The sequence below is a fragment of the Hordeum vulgare genome, chromosome 6H (assembly GCF_904849725.1).
Source record: "Hordeum vulgare subsp. vulgare chromosome 6H, MorexV3_pseudomolecules_assembly, whole genome shotgun sequence".
Lineage (NCBI taxonomy): Eukaryota > Viridiplantae > Streptophyta > Magnoliopsida > Poales > Poaceae > Hordeum > Hordeum vulgare.
In genome coordinates, this window is record NC_058523.1 from 83,834,798 (window position 1) to 83,851,466 (window position 16,669).

Sequence of the window (16,669 nt, forward strand, 5' to 3'; positions counted from 1 at the left end):
TTAGCTCAAAAATTTTTATTTAATGCATGGAAAATAGCAAATGAGGTGAGAAAGGGTTGAAAATTTATGAGGTATCTTCGAATGATGCATATTGAGGGCACAAAAATTCTGGAGTTGAAATAAGATTAAAAAATGAAATGGCTTTGTAAGATATGAGTATTCGATCGAAACCCTAATACTTCGAAAGAGATAGTCCAGCTTGTACACAAAGTGCATCCTCTTTTTGCTGTAACCGTTCCAACTTTTTAGCACATGCCATATGGCTGAAATGATGATACCATGCCAAGTTTTAGCCTCTTCCGAGTTGATTTGTAGTGCTTTTCAATTTCAGGGTCATTTAGCTCAAAAAATCATTTAATGCATGGAAAATAGTAAATGAGGTGAGAAAGGGATGAAAAATTATGAGGTGTCTTTGAATGATGCATACCGAGGGCACAAAAAGTCTGGAAGTGCTCACATCATATTTACATAGGGACATAAATACAAAATACTCGTCCAAGCAGTACATAATAATAGCTTGAGATAGAATTGTTCATAATACATGTTGCAAACACTACTTGTCTGAATCAGAATATCCCCAAATTGGTGGTGGTAGTGGTGGTGCTTGATGTACGACGTGACACTGGCCATAGTTCATGATTCGAATCCTGCGGTACCACTCGTATGCAACATATGCATCTTTTGCTGTATACTCAATGTTGATACCGTCAAGTGGGGTCGTCTCCCACTTTTTGTGCTGATCCGAGGGAATTTGGCCTTCATATCAGCGTACTCCTCGTCGATCAGGACGACTGCCATATGATCCATCGAAGTCCTCGTATGTTCAAGCCTTAATATGTCTTGGATATCAATGTGGTAGTCAGATGGTATCTCAATACCGAAGTTGTGCCTCATCTTGAGCTTGTCGTTCCTTATATCAACGCTAGCAAAATGTATGCCGCTGCGAAGGAAGTCCATGAGTACTGGATAGTGCTTGTCACTTCTACAACAGCAACAAATTAAAATGGAACAAATGTTACATACTACTGCAACTAGGAAAATTGTTTCACTACAACTAAAGAGAAATTGATCTTTAGGATTCAAATGGAACATATTGCTATCCGATGCAATTTTCATATCTTATGAATTGATGAAGAAACCCTAAATTTACTATGACATACATAAATATATGTTCTCCCACGGTTTTGCCAATATGCAACAGGGAAAATTGTTTCACTACAACTAAAGAGAAATTGATCTTTATAGGATTCAAAAATGGAACATATTGCTATCCTATGCAATTTTCATATCCTATAACCCTAAATTAAGTATGACATATATATGTTCTCCCACAGTTTGGCCAATATGCAACATGGAAAGTTGTTTCACTACAACTAACGAGAAATTGAACTTTAGGATTCAAATGGAACATATTGCTATCTAATGGAATTTTCATATCGTATGAATTGATTAAGAAACCCTAAATTAACTTTGACATATATATGTTGTCCCACGGTTTTTCCAATATGCAACAAGGAAAATTGTTTCACTACAACTAAAGAGAAATTGATCTCTAGGATTCCAATGGAACATATTGCTATCCTATATGCAATTTTCATAACCTTTGATCAAAGAAAAGCCTCAAAACATACCTCGCCCATTGGAAGACCATGGCATTTCTCTTGAAACAAAGTTGGATGACTGCACAATGGCGCTGTCGTCTGTGTAGACGACATTGAGTTTAGTCGTGCCATGTGTGAGCACTTCTCCATAGCGAGTGATTGGATCAATCATGGTGGAAAACATAGGGGAAGGAGACAGAGCGAGAGAGGACACGAACAGAGAAGAGATAATACTCTGCCCTCGTGGTACGGTAATGTTTTTCATCGCATGAAACGACACGGGATGCGAACGGTTTGGACCATTAGTCCTGGGTTAAGCCACCAGCTGGGACTAAAGGGGCTCGCTCTAGCAGGCGAACGATTGCCATGACCCCTTAAGTCCCGGTTTGAGACACTAAGCGGGACTAAAAGGTCCCGCATCATGCGAACGGTTGCCACCAAACATTTAGTCCTGGTTCGTGGTTCAACCCGGGACTAAAGGCCTTTAACGAACCAGGACAAAGGCCTAGCTTCTCGAACCATGACTAATGGTGACATTAGCCCCGGGCCAAAACCAAACCGGGACTAAAGGGCCGAACATAAGAACAATTTTCTACTAGAGAGACATGGTATGCCAAAACAGGAGAGTATTTCAACATGAGAGCCGTGTTGATCACGACGGTGCACGACTATCTCAGTTATGAGTATGTCACGGGTAAGTGTGCCATGGATATTGTGGATGCATCAAGAGCATGGAATATACAACGTCTTAGCAGCTATCGAAATATGGAGGGTGATGACAAGTTGATGGATATACTTCTCGCCCCTCATTGGTTACCCCAAGTGGAAGGTGGAGATGTAGTTACAGCAGATTTCCCTTACATGGAGACTGTAAGGTTTATCGAACGAAGAGGACTCCTAGGCTCAACAAGTAGGTATCTTCCACCCTGGTGCTAGCAGAAGACGTGGAACTACACACACGACAAATAACTTTGCTCCCAACGAGTACAGAGAGGTTTTCAATCTCGCCGACCTTGTAGTTTGCAAAGGATCAAACTACAAGCGGGAAGGTAATAGTGATTGCAACTGAAAAGGAAATGAAAGCGGTAAATAATGGAGGTGTAAACTATGAGGGTGATATGGACCAGAGTCACATGATGTTCACTAGTGATGTCTCTCTGCCAAAAGACGATAAACAACTATGCTTGGGTAAACAAATCATAGTTGGGCAATTGAGAGAATTATGATCGCACCGCAATGCTAATTATGCTACTTGATAGTTAGAGGTTCAATAGTAATGGGAAGTACGCCAAGACAAGTAGACCGTTTATTCATTAGCATCTACTTACAAATCATCCACGTTGAGATATCTATCTAGAACATCTCTCCAGTACTAAGTTGCGAGCCTCACCCAAAGTTTAAACTCAAAGCAACGGACAACAACACTAACGAACTATGCGTAAGGTAAACAATCCTTGCAACCGTGGTCACAAGCACCGTTGTTTTCTCCCTGGTGGCAACAAGCACATTACCTAGTCTCATGTTTCTGTCACTCAAGCTAGACATCGAGGGGCATGAACCGACAATCATGCATAACGCTCCCTCATGGAGTTACAATCTACTACTTGGCCAAAGCAAAAAAAGCAACGGAGGACTACTCACGGCACGTCAGAGAAGCGTCCATGGCGGTGGAGAAGCTCCCAGAGGTCAATCCTCCTTCCGGCAGGGTGCCCGGAAGCGGTCTCTTGACACTCCCGATCTCGGAAGCACTGCGGCGGCGGAACGATGGAGAAATTCGTGATTCCAGAAAGTTTGCGAGGGTTTACTCTCGGGACTCTAAACATAGGCCAAAGGAGGGCGCCGGAGGAGGTGGGACCCACCCAGGGGACCTCCTGGCGTGGCCTAGGGCCTGGCCGCGCCAGCAGGACGCCTGAGAGGCCCCTTGCCCCCTCTGGCCCTCCTCCGATGATCCGGAAGCTTCTGTTTCGCTGATTTTTTATATATTTTTCCTAGATTTTTTGGGCTTCGGAAAATTGGGAAAAAGCCCGTGCAAAATAGACATCAACAGACAAAAACTAGCACTGGGTGCACTGAGTTAGTAGGTCAGTCCAAATATGTGTAAAATGATATAAAAGTGTAGCAAAACATATAACAATGTCACCCAAGAGATCATTGAACAAGCATAAATTATAGATACGTTTGGGCCATATTAGTGGGTCTTCAAAAATCGTGTACATAGGGCATCGAAGTTGGCTCGAGAAGGATGACCTGCGAAGATAGCATGGAGATCTATTCAATGGTAAGGTCAAGCATTGAGGACCACTACATGAGTGTAGCGGCATCTAAATTGATGAGTTGTTGAAGAACTGGGAACAATCTCCCTCAGTAGTAGAAAAGAGGGCTTTGGTCCACTTCATGAAATCCTATTAATCCCGGTTCACTTACGAACCGGGACCCATGGGGGCATCGGTACCGATTCGTGAGGCCAGGGCGCTGGCCGAGCCTCGTGAGCCATTGGTCCCGGTTCGTCTGGCTCCTTTGGTCCCGGTTCTAGACAAGAACCGGGACCGATGTGCCTCGCTCCTGGCACTACAAGGAATATGCTAGTACACGACACTATTTTTTCGTCGCTACATCGTCACGGTTTTTCATTTACGACGATCGCACGACGAAAAACCAAGCGTGGAAAACGGAGCGTCAGAAATGAACAGCAACGACGTTTTGGTCAAAATCGTCATAACTTTACGACGATTCTTGGATTTTCGTAACCTTTACGATGATCCTAAATCATCGCTGACAATCAAACCCAGTCCTACGTGGCAAAATTACGACGAAATCAAAACGTCATGGCTGAAATCAGCCCAACCCATTTCAATTGATCACATGGGCTCATTTTATTTTTTTTGGGCTTTTGTTATTGGGCTTCTTTTGGGCCTTGGCCTATTTTCAGCCACTTTTAGTTTTTCTTTTTTGAATTTTTTTGGGCCCTGGCCTTTTAGTGCCCAAATACATTTGGTCCAGTTTCAGTTTTGGCCTTCTTTTCATTTTTGAATTCAGCAACTTTTTTTTCAAGAACTTGATTTCATTTCTATTTATTGGGCCTTTTCAACCAATTATTTGTCCAATATTAAATGCAACACTATTTCATATTCAAATTAAGAAAACTCCAAGTCGAATTAAAATCATCCATCATATAACATCACATAATACATCTCCCAGGTTTACATAACACAATAACTTATCTGGTTCACAGTTGACAATCAGATACGGGTTTTCACAGCTGAAGCATCAAGCCAGAAGAATCTCAAAAGAAAATACAGAAATTAGCACTCGCTGTGAAGAAGTCATCCTGCTCTTGCTTCCCCACTCCTAGTTTTGCATCCCTGATACCAACTTTTATGGGCTCCAGTATACCTGCATCCAAACAAAGTAATGTATTGTTGAGGCGCAGGAACTAGATGGCAATGCTAAATTGTAAAACATCTTTCGAAGAACAAAATATCATCTAAAGTGAAACTGTAGCGTAAGTTTAAACAAAATATGAGGCAGAAATAAAAGAAAATGTTCAGATCTTCAGTAATATGAAGTAACAAATATACTCTCGTTACCAAAGTTGGCGAGAAAACTGCTGCTGATCAATCTTCTCTGGGTTCTTTTAGAGTAGAATAAAGCTACATTAATTAATTTTAGAGTAGAATAAAGCTATAGTATGCGTACACAGCAGCACTACACCAATTAATTTGTAAGCATTGTCTGCTATTGGATTGATAGCCACTACAAATTAATTTGTACTACAAAAAAAACTAGGCTCATACAGGACCTCCACGGGTAGGAACCACCCATCCATCATACGCGAACTAAAGGATTTCGTCATGCAAAACAATGTCTATCCAACACCAAGAAAATTTATTTTAGGTAACAATAACAGTGAGTAGCTAGATGAGGTGCAAGCTAGCTGAAACACCATTCGTTAAGTACCAAAACTAGTCCCTTGGATAATAAGTGACCACCAGGTACTACCCATACATATATTCAGCAAGTTTGCATCAGGTAGGCCAGTGTTAGCATACATGGTAAGCAGAAAAACGAGCAAACTTAAAAACAAACAGTGGCATGATGATTATGAAAGGACTCTAACCTGCTAGTACAACTAATTATTTTACAAAAAAGCTTCCACTAGATTTCCTCGCGAGAGTGGCAGTGTGTACAGCAATGGTGCTGTAATCTAATTTCAGTTCCTGTTGAAAACGCACATATCATGCAGGCTATCATAATTACCTTTTTGCAGTGATCCTACCAGGAAGCATGACTGGCCAATCAAAAGCACTAGTCCCAACAAAGAACTTTGTAGTGCGGATTGTTAGATAACTTAGCTGAAACCATTTATCATTCGTCGAATCATAGAGTTCATCTTGTTGCAGAAAAGACGCTTAAGCATGAAAGCTACCTACAAAGCTGCAAAGATATAGGCAGAACAATGAAATGAAATGTTTCGGTAACTAACTTCGACCATGTTACATGATGAAAAATCCTTCAACCTATTTAACTAGTTACTCAGCTATACATATCTACTCATACATCCTTTCAACACTTCCATTCACCTTGACATGACAATTTGCTGCTAGACCGGGATATCAGCACACTAACCACACTCTTGTTGGGTTACGTAGCATAAATTCAAAATTTTCCTACGCATATTCAGATCTTCCTATGGAGAGACCAGCAACGAGAGAGGGGTAAGAGCATCTTCATACCTTTGAAGATCGCTAAGCGGAAGCGTTGCTAGAACGCGGTTGATGGAGTCGTATTCGCAGCGATTCCGATCTAGTGCCGAACAACGGCACCTCCGCGTTCAACACACGTACAGCCCGGTGACGTCTCCCGCGCCTTGATCCAGCAAGGAGGAGGGAGAGGTTGGGGAAGAAGTCCACCAACACGACGGCGTGGTGTCGATGGAAATACGAGGTCTCCCGGCAGGGCTTCGCCAAGCACCCGCGGAGAGGAGGAGGAAGAAGAGCAGGGCTGCGCCAAGAGAAAGGAAAAACCGTGTGTCTCAATGGCCAAAACCCCTCTCTATTTATAGGAGGAAGGGGGAGGGCTGCGCCACCCCTAGGGTTCCCTCCCTAGGGGCCGGCGGCCACCAGATGGGAGAGGGGGGCGGCGGCTAGGGTGGGAGGGGGTGTGGCGCACCACTTGGTGGACCTAAGGCCCACCTGCGCCTAGGGTTGCCCCCTCTCCCCACCACTTGCGCATTGGGCTGGGTGTGCGAGGCGCACCAGCCCACCTAGGGGCTGGTTCCCTCCCACACTTAGCCCATCTAGCCTCTTGGGGTCGTTGCCCCCTTCGGTGGACCCCCGGGGCCACCTCCGGTGGTCCCGGTGGTCCCGGTACGTTACCGGTGACGCCCGAAACACTTCCGGTGTCCGAAACCATCCGTCCTATATATCAATCTTTACCTCCGGACCATTCCGGAGCTCCTCGTGACGTCCGGGATCTCATCCGGGACTCCGAACAACTTTCGGTAACCTCGTATAACAATTCCCTATAACCCTAGCGTCATCGAACCTTAAGTGTGTGGACCCTACGGGTTCGGGAGACAGGCAGACATGACCGAGACACCTCTCTGGCCAATAACCATCAGCGGGGTCTGGATACCCATGGTGGCTCCCACTTGCTCCATGATGATCTCATCGGATGAACCACGATGTCAAGGATTCAATCAATCCTGTATACGATTCCCTTTGTCTGTCGGTATAGAACTTGCCCGAGATTCAATCGTCGGTATACCTATACCTTGTTCAATCTCGTTACCGGTAAGTCTCTTTACTCGTTCCGTAGCCCATCATCGTGTGACTAACTCCTTAGTCACATTGAGCTCATGATGATGTTCTACCGAGTGGGCCCAGAGATACCTCTCCTTCACACGGAGTGACAAATCCCGATCTTGATTCGTACCAACCCAACAGACACTTTCGGAGGGACCCGTAGTGCACATTTATAGTCACCCAGTTACGTTGTGACGTTTGATACACCCAAAGCACTCCTACGGTATCCGGGAGTTGCACAATCTCACGGTCGAAGGAAAAGATACTTGACATTAGAAAAGCTTTAGCATACGAACAATACGATCTAGTGCTATGCTTAGGATTGGGTCTTGTCCATCACATCATTCTCCCAATGATGTGATCCCGTTATCAATGACATCTAATGCCCATGATCAGGAAACCATGATCATCTGTTGACTAACGAGGTAGCCAACTAGAGGCTTGCTAGGGACACATTGTGATCTATTCATTCACACATGTATTACTGTTTCCTGTTAATACAATTATAGCATGAACAATAGACGATTATCATGAACAAGGAAATATGATAATAACCATTTTATTATTGCCTCTAGGGCATATTTCCAACAGTCTCCCACTTGCACTAGAGTCAATAATCTAGTTACATTGTGATGTATCGAACACCCATAGCATTATGGTGTTGATCATGTTTTGCTCGTGGAAGAGGTTTAGTCAACGGGTCTGCAATATTCAGATCCGTGTGTACTTTACAAATATCTATCACTCCACTCTGGACATGGTCCTGGATGGAGTTGTAGCGGCGCTTGATGTGCTTCGTCTTCGGGTGAAACCTGGGCTCCTTGGCTATGGCAATGGCTCCAGTGTTATCACAGAAGAGTGTCATAGGACCCGACGCGCTTGGAACCACTCCAAGGTCGGTGATGAGCTCCTTCATCCAAATTCCTTCATGAGCCGCTTCTGAAGCAGCTATGTACTCCGCTTCACATGTAGATGCTGCCACGACTTCTTGCTTGCTGCTGCACCAGCTTACTGCCCCACCATTCAACACATATACATATCCGGTCTGTGACTTAGAGTCATCCGGATCTGTGCCGAAGCTAGCGTCGACGTAACCCTTTACGACGAGCTCTTCGTCACCTCCATAAACGAGAAACATTTCCTTAGTCCTTTTCAGGTACTTAAGGATATTCTTGACCGCTGTCCAGTGTTCCATACCGGGATCACTTTGGTACCTCCCTACCAAACTTATGTCAAGGTTTATATCAGGTCTGGTACACAGCATGGCATACATTAGAGATCCCACGGCTGAAGCGTAGGGGACAGAACTCATCTTCTCTCTATCTGCTGACGTGGTCGGCGACTGAGTCTTACTCAATCTCATACCTTGCAAAACTGGCAAGAACCCTTTCTTTGAGTTTTCCATATTGAACTTCTTCAATATCTTGTCAAGGTATGTACTTTGCGAAAGACCTATGAGGCGTCTCGATCTATCTCTATAGATCTTGATGCCTAATATGTATGCAGCTTCTCCAAGGTCCTTCATTGAAAAACTCTTGTTCAAATAGGCCTTTATGCTCTCCAACATCTTTATATTATTCCCCATTAATAATATGTCATCCACATATAGTATGAGGAAAGCTACAGAGCTCCCACTCACTTTCTTGTACAGACAGGCTTCTCCGTAAACATGTATGAACCCAAACGCTTTAATCACCTCATTAAAGCGAATGTTCCAAGTCCGAGATGCTTGCACCAGCCCATAGATGGAGCGCTGGAGCTTGCATACTTTGTTAGCACCCTTAGGGTCAACAAAACCTTTTGGTTGCATCATATACAACTCTTCCTTAAGGTTCCCGTTAAGGAACGCTGTTTTGACGTCCATTTGCCAAATTTGATAATCATAAAAGGCAGCAATTGCTAACATATTTCGGACTGATTTCAGCTTCGCTACGGGAGAGAAAGTCTCTTCGTAGTCAACTCCTTGAATTTGTTGAAAACCCTTTGCGACAAGTCGAGCTTTGTAAACGGTTACATTACCGTTTGCATCAGTCTTCTTCTTGAAGATCCATTTATTTTCTATGGCTCGCCGGTCATCGGGCAAGTCCACCAAAGTCCATACTTTGTTTTCATACATGGATCCTATCTCGGATTTCATAGCCTCAAGCCATTTGTTGGAATCCGGGCCCGCCATTGCTTCTACATAGTTCGAAGGTTCACCGTTGTCTAACAACATGATTTCCATCACAGGGTTGCCGTACCACTCTGGTGCGGAGCGTGCCCTTGTGGACCTTCGCGGTTTAGTAGTAACTTGATCCGAAGCTTCATGATCATCATCATTAACTTCCTCTTCAGTCGGTGTAGGCGCCACAGGAACAGCTTCCCGCGCTGCGCTACTATCCTGTTCGAGAGGGGGTGCAATTACCTCATCAAGTTCTACCTTCCTCCCACTTACTTCTTTCGAGAGAAACTCTTTCTCTAGAAAGGATCCGTTCTTGGCAACAAAGGTTTTACCTTCGGATGTAAGATAGAAGGTATACCCAATAGTTTCCTTAGGGTATCCTATGAATACGCATTTCTCCGCTTTGGGTTCGAGCTTTTCTGGTTGAAGTTTCTTCACATAAGCATCGCAGCCCCAAACTTTAAGAAACGACAACTTAGGTTTCTTGCCAAACCATAGTTCATACGGTGTCGTCTCAAAGGATTTAGACGGTGCCCTATTTAAAGTGAATGCTGCAGTTTCCAATGCGTATCCCCAAAATGATAGCGGTAAGTCGGTGAGAGACATCATAGATCGTACCATATCTAATAAAGTGCGATTACGACGTTCAGACACTCCGTTGCGCTGCGGTGTGCCAGGCGGCGTCAGTTGTGAAACGATTCCACACTTCCTTAGGTGTGTGCCAAACTCATGACTCAAATATTCTCCTCCACGATCAGATCGTAGACATTTAATTTTTCTGTCACGTTAATTCTCAACCTCACTCTGAAATTCCTTGAACTTTTCAAACGTCTCAGATTTGTGCTTCATCAAGTAGATATACCCATACCTACTTAAATCATCGGTGAGAGTGAGAACATAACGATAACCACCGCGAGCTTCAATGTTCATTGGACCACACACATCAGTATGTATTATTTCCAATAAGTCGGTTGCTCTCTCCATTATTCCTGAGAATGGAGTCTTAGTCATCTTGCCCATGAGGCACGGTTCGCATGTGTCAAATGATTCAAAGTCAAGAGACTCTAATAGTCCATCAGTATGGAGCTTTTTCATGCGCTTAACGCCGATATGACCAAGGCGGTAGTGCCACAAGTATGTGGGACTATCATTATCAACTTTGCATCTTTTGGTACTCACACTATGAATATGTGTAACATCACGATCGAGATTCATCAAGAATAAACCATTCACCAGCGAAGCATGACCATAAAACATATCACTCATGTAAATAGAACAACCATTATTCTCTGACTTAAATGAGTAGCCGTCTCGCATTAAGCAAGACCCTGATACAATGTTCATGCTTAAAACTGGTACTAAATAACAATTATTAAGGTTTAAAACTAATCGCGACGGTAGATGTAGAGGTAGCGTGCCGACGGCGATCACATCGACCTTTGAACCATTCGCGACGCGCATCGTCACCTTGTCCTTGGCCAGTCTCCGCTTATTCCTCAGTTCCTGCTTTGAGTTGCAAATGTGAGCAACGGCACCGGTATCAAATACCCCGGAGCTACTACGAGCGCTGGTAAGGAACACATCAATAACATGTATATCACATATACCTTTAACGTTGCCGGCCTTCTTGTCCTCTAAGTATTTGGGGCAGTTCCGCTTCCAGTGACCCTTTCCCTTGCAATAGAAGCACTCAGTCTCAGGCTTGGGTCCGTTCTTTTTCTTCTTCCCGGCATCTGGCTTACCGGGCGCGGCAACAGCTTTGCCGTCTTTCTTGAAGTTCTTCTTACCCCTGCCTTTCTTGAAACTAGTGGTCTTGTTGACCATCAACACTTGATGCTCCTTCTTGATTTCTACTTCTGCAGACTTGAGCATCGAGTACAACTCGGGAATGGTCTTCTCCATCCCTTGCATGTTGTAGTTAAGCACAAAGCCTTTGTAGCTTGGTGGGAGAGACTAGAGGATTCTGTCAATTATAGCATCATCCGGAAGTTCGACTCCAAGTGAAGTCAGACGACTGTGTAACCCAGACACTTTGAGTATGTGCTCACTGACAGAACTGTTCTCCTCCATCTTACAGCTAAAGAACTTGTCGGAGACTTCATATCTCTCGACATGAGCATGAGCTTGAAAAACTAGCTTCAGCTCCTGGAACATCTCATATGCCCCGTGTTGCTCAAAACGCCTTTGGAGCCCCGTTTCTAAACTGTATAACATGCCACACCTGACCAGAGAGTAGTCATCACTCTGCGTTTTCCAGACGTTCAGAATGTCCTGGGCTGCTGCGGGAGCGGGAGGGTCACCTAGCGGCGCATTAAGGACGTAAGCCTTTTTAGCTGCTTCAAGGATGAGCTTCAAGTTGTGAACCCAGTCCGCATAGTTGCTACCATCATCTTTCACCTTGTTTTTCTCTAGGAATGCGTTGAAGTTGAGGTTGACGTTGGACATCTACAATATTTATAAAGACAACTTTTTTTAGACTAAGTTCATGACAATTAAGTTCATTTAATCAAATTAAGTATGAACTCCCACTTAAATAGACATCCCTCTAGTCATCTAAGTGATACATGATCCATGTTGACTAACCCGTGTTCGATCATCACGTGAGACGGACTAGTCACCATGGTGAGCAACTTCATGCTGATCGTATTCAACCATACGACTCATGTTCGACCTTTCGGTCTCTTGTATTCGAGGTCATGTCTGTACATGCTAAGCTCGTCGAGTCAACCTAGGTGTTTCGCGTGTGTAAATCTGGCTTACACCCGTTGTATGCGAACGTTAGAATCTATCACACCCGATCATCACGTGGTGCTTCGAGACAACGAACCTTCGCAACGATGCACACTTAGGGGAATACGTTCTTGAAATTTTAAGAGGGATCATCTTATTATGCTACCGTCGTTTTAAGCAATAAGATGTAAAACATGATAAACATCACAATGCAATCATATAGTGACATGATATGGCCATTATCATCTTTGCTCTTTCGATCTCCATCTTCAGGCATCGCATGATCATCATCGTCACCGGCGTGACACCATGATCTCCATCATCATGATCTCCATCATCGTGTCTCCGTGAAGTCGTCACGCCAACTACTACTATCACTACTACTATGGCTAACCGTTAGCAATGAAGTAAAAGTAGTAAGCACATGGCGTTGCATCTGATACAATAAATTAAGACAACTCCTATGGCTCCTGCCGGTTGTCATACTCATTGACATGCAAGTCGTGAAACCTATTACAATAACATGATCATCTCATACATCATACATGCAACATCACAACTTTGGCCATATCACATCACATGTCAAACCCTGCAAAAACAAGTTAGACGTCCTCTAATTGTTGTTGCAAGTTTTACGTGGCTGATTTGGGTTTCTAGCAAGAACGCCTTCTTACCTACGTGAAAGCCACAACGATGATATGCCAAAGCTATTTACCCTTCATAAGGACCCTTTTCATCAAATCCAATCCGACTAGAGTAGGAGAGACAGACACCCGCTAGCTACCTTTATGCACGGTGTGCATGTCTGTCGGTGGAACCAATCTCACGTAGGAGTACGTGTAAAGTCGGTCCGGGCCGCTTCATCCCACAATACCGCAGGAAAAGAATAAGACTAGTAGAGGCAAGCAAATTGACAAATCATCGCCCACAACTTTTGTGTTCTACTCGTGCATAGAATCTACGCATAGAAAACCTGGCTCTGATACCACTGTTGGGTTACGTAGCATAAATTCAAAATTTTCCTACGCATATTCAGATCTTCCTATGGAGAGACTAGCAATGAGAGAGGGGTAAGATCATCTTCATACCTTTGAAGATCGCTAAGCGGAAGCGTTGCTAGAACGCGGTTGATGGAGTCGTACTCGCAGCGATTCCGATCTAGTGCCGAACAACGGCACCTCCGCGTTCAACACACGTACAGCCCGGTGACGTCTCCCGTGCCTTGACCCAGCAAGGAGGAGGGAGAGGTTGGGGAAGAAGTCCAGCAACACGACGGCGTGGTGTCGATGGAGAGAAGAGGTCTCCCGGCAGGGCTTCGCCAAGCACCGGCGGAGAGGAGGAGGAAGAAGAGCAGGGCTGCGCCGAGAGAGAGGAAAAACTGTGTGTCTCAATGGCCAAAACCCCTCTCTATTTATAGGAGGAGGGGGGAGGGCTGCGCCACCCCTAGGGTTCCCTCCCTAGGGGCCGGCGGCCACCAGATGGGAGAGGGGGGCGGCGGCTAGGGTGGGAGGGGGTGTGGCGCACCACTTGGTGGGCCTAAGGCCCACCTGCGCCTAGGGTTGCCCCCTCTCCCCACCACTTACGCATTGGGCTGGGTGTGGGAGGCGCACCAGCCCGCCTAGGGGCTGGTTCCCTCCCGCACTTAGCCCATCTACCTCTTGGGGTCGTTGCCCCCCTTCGATGGACCCCCGGGGCCAACTCCGGTGGTCCCCGTGGTCCCGGTACGTTAGCGGTGACGCCCGAAACACTTCCGGTGTCCGAAACCATCCGTCCTATATATCAATCTTTACCTCCGGGCCATTCCGGAGCTCCTCGTGATGTCCGGGATCTCATCCGGGACTCCGAACAACCTTCGTTAACCTCGTATAACAATTCCCTATAACCCTAGCGTCATCGAACCTTAAGTGTGTAGACCCTACGGGTTCGGGAGACAGGCAGACATGACCGAGACACCTCTCTGGCCAATAACCATCAGTGGGGTCTGGATACCCATGGTGGCTCCCACTTGCTCCATGATGATCTCATCGTATGAACCACGATGTCAATGATTCAATCAATTCCGTATACGATTCCCTTTGTCTGTCGGTATAGAACTTGCCCGAGATTCGATCGTCGGTATACCTATACCTTGTTCAATCTCGTTACCGGTAAGTCTCTTTACTCGTTCCGTAGCACGTCATCGTGTGACTAACTCCTTAGTCACATTGAGCTCATGATGATGTTCTACCGAGTGGGCCCATAGATACCTCTCCGTCACACGGAGTGACAAATCCCGATCTCGATTCGTACCAACCCAACAGACACTTTCAGAGGTAGCCGTAGTGCACCTTTATAGTCACCCAGTTACATTGTGACGTTTGATACACCCAAAGCACTCCTACGGTATCCGGGAGTTGCACAATCTCACGGTCGAAGGAAAAGATACTTGACATTAGAAAAGCTTTAGCATACGAACAATACGATCTAGTGCTATGCTTAGGATTGGGTCTTGTCCATCACATCATTCTCCCAATGATGTGATCCCGTTATCATTGACATCTAATGCCCAAGATCAGGAAACCATGATCATCTATTCACTAACGAGCTAGCCAACTAGAGGCTTGCTAGGGACACATTGTGATCTATTTATTCACACATGTATTACTGTTTCCTGTTAATACAATTATAGCATGAACAATAGACGATTATCATGAACAAGGAAATATGATAATAACCATTTTATTATTGCCTCTAGGGCATATTTCCAACAACTGTAACCTGCTAGTGAACTTAGCACGTTTCCCCTTAGGACATCCAATAATGTCAGTTGCATTCACAGCTTATCACCAACTTCTTTGAACAATCGAACAGGAAAACACCAACAATCATCGGCGGTGCACTAAATTGAATACCATTGATGCTAAGTAGCTTGCCACAAGAGACTAACATACTGTCATTTGACCTTAAATTTAAACACTACATTAGTAATGATCTTACAATCAAACACTACATCTGAGATAAATCCAGTCTTGCCTTCCTCATAGGGAGATTCACTACATTTCGGTTGGTGTGCTTAAAGCTCGAAATTTCAGGCTAGATTCGAACCAAAGTTATGCTGGGGAAAAAGATTCACAAAAATCCGGTGAATTCTGACCAGCATACTTGGCGAACAGTGGGGTCCTGATCAGAGAGCACCAGAATCTGGATTAAGTACCTAACCGAATGGAGGAAAGGGTAACCATGTGGGTGGTCTGCCGGTGGCTGGCCCTGCAGACCGACGATGGTGGTGAAGGAGCGCACGACCTCTGGGTCCTCGCTGTAGCTCTCGTAGCATCTCCCCCACCTCGAATCCCTACATACCTATACATACATCACCCACCACCAGACATCAGTCCTTTTTCTTGCAGCTCAAGGGACAGCCGGCCGGAAGGTTTCTGAGTTTGACTCACGGTGACGCAGGGGGCGAAGGTCCAGTGCATGCTGGTGGCCCGAACCTCGAGCGTCGTCGCCTCGCCGATCTTTCGGACAAGCTCCGGATCCCTGCATCAATTCAACGTAGTATGCATGTAGGCCTTGCCACTACTAAAATGTCAACATGGTCGATCGGGATGTAAATGTAACGTGCCTGGAAGCGCCGAGGCCGACGTTGTGGGGGAAGATGGTGGCGCCGATGATGTTGTTGTGGCCGTGGACGGAATCGACGCCGTAGATGATGGGGATGGAGAGATGGGATGAGAGGGCGAGGCGCTGCATGCTGTCGACTATGCCGGCCCAGTCGGACGGCGAGGCGCCGTCGAAGGGTGGCCTGCCGCCGGCGTTGAGGAGGCTGCCGATGCCGAGCTCCGCGAGGGCGCGGGGCGACGCCATGGAGAGCTCGATCTGGGCCATCTGGCCCGCCTTCTCCTGCAGCGTCATGCGGCCGAGCAGGTCGCGCACGTACCGCTGGCGCACCACCTCCGGCGACTTTGCGCTTGGTATCGTGTCGAACTCCTCGTCCAGCTCCTCCCTGTCAGGCGCCTCCACCATGGACGCGTGCACGCACGGGTGCGGCGCCGGCGCGCGCGGCCTGTGCTGGTACTTCCAGATGCCGACGGCCGCGACGTGGAGCGTGAGTGTCGGCACGATGAGATCCGGGTGCCACGCCAGGAGCACGAGCACGGCATGCGCCATGGTCGTAGCCGTCGGGTTCTGCTGGTGGGTAAGGGAGGGCCATGGGGGAGGCCATGGGTAAGAGGAGGAGGACGGCGCGGATCTGGAAGGGGGAGGGGTTCGTGGGGAGGGAGACTGGGAGAGCGAGGGGTTGGGTTGACCCCGTACACTGCTCGCTGATCGGTGGGCCGGGCTGGGATCTGTGGTGGATGTGGGGTGTGGATCTGTCCGCCACGTCATCGATC

General features: G+C 46.2%; 1 protein-coding gene across 1 annotated transcript; it reads right to left on the reverse strand.

Annotated features, from left to right (window-relative positions):
* Nucleotides 1-15,404: 15,404 nt before the first annotated feature.
* Nucleotides 15,405-16,445, reverse strand: LOC123405129 (beta-glucosidase BoGH3B-like). The gene is made up of 3 exons (XM_045098948.1): nucleotides 15,901-16,445; nucleotides 15,725-15,815; nucleotides 15,405-15,635 (listed from the first exon to the last, which is right to left on the reverse strand). The coding sequence occupies exons 1-3, from the start codon at nucleotides 16,443-16,445 to the stop codon at nucleotides 15,405-15,407; spliced, it is 867 nt and encodes a 288-aa protein (XP_044954883.1).
* Between the last annotated feature and the right edge of the window lie 224 nt (nucleotides 16,446-16,669).

What these genes read in the sequence shown, in the direction of transcription:
- LOC123405129 (XM_045098948.1), bottom strand. Translation starts at nt 16,445, where the DNA reads ATGGCGCATGCCGTGCTCGTGCTCCTGGCGTGGCACCCGGATCTCATC. An exon ending in GTCGGCCTCGGCGCTTCCAG is followed by an intron (nt 15,816 to 15,900) that starts GCACGTTACATT and finishes GAATTGATGCAG; the next exon opens with GGATCCGGAGCTTGTCCGAA. An exon ending in CCTTCGCCCCCTGCGTCACC is followed by an intron (nt 15,636 to 15,724) that starts GTGAGTCAAACT and finishes ATGTATGTATAG; the next exon opens with GTATGTAGGGATTCGAGGTG.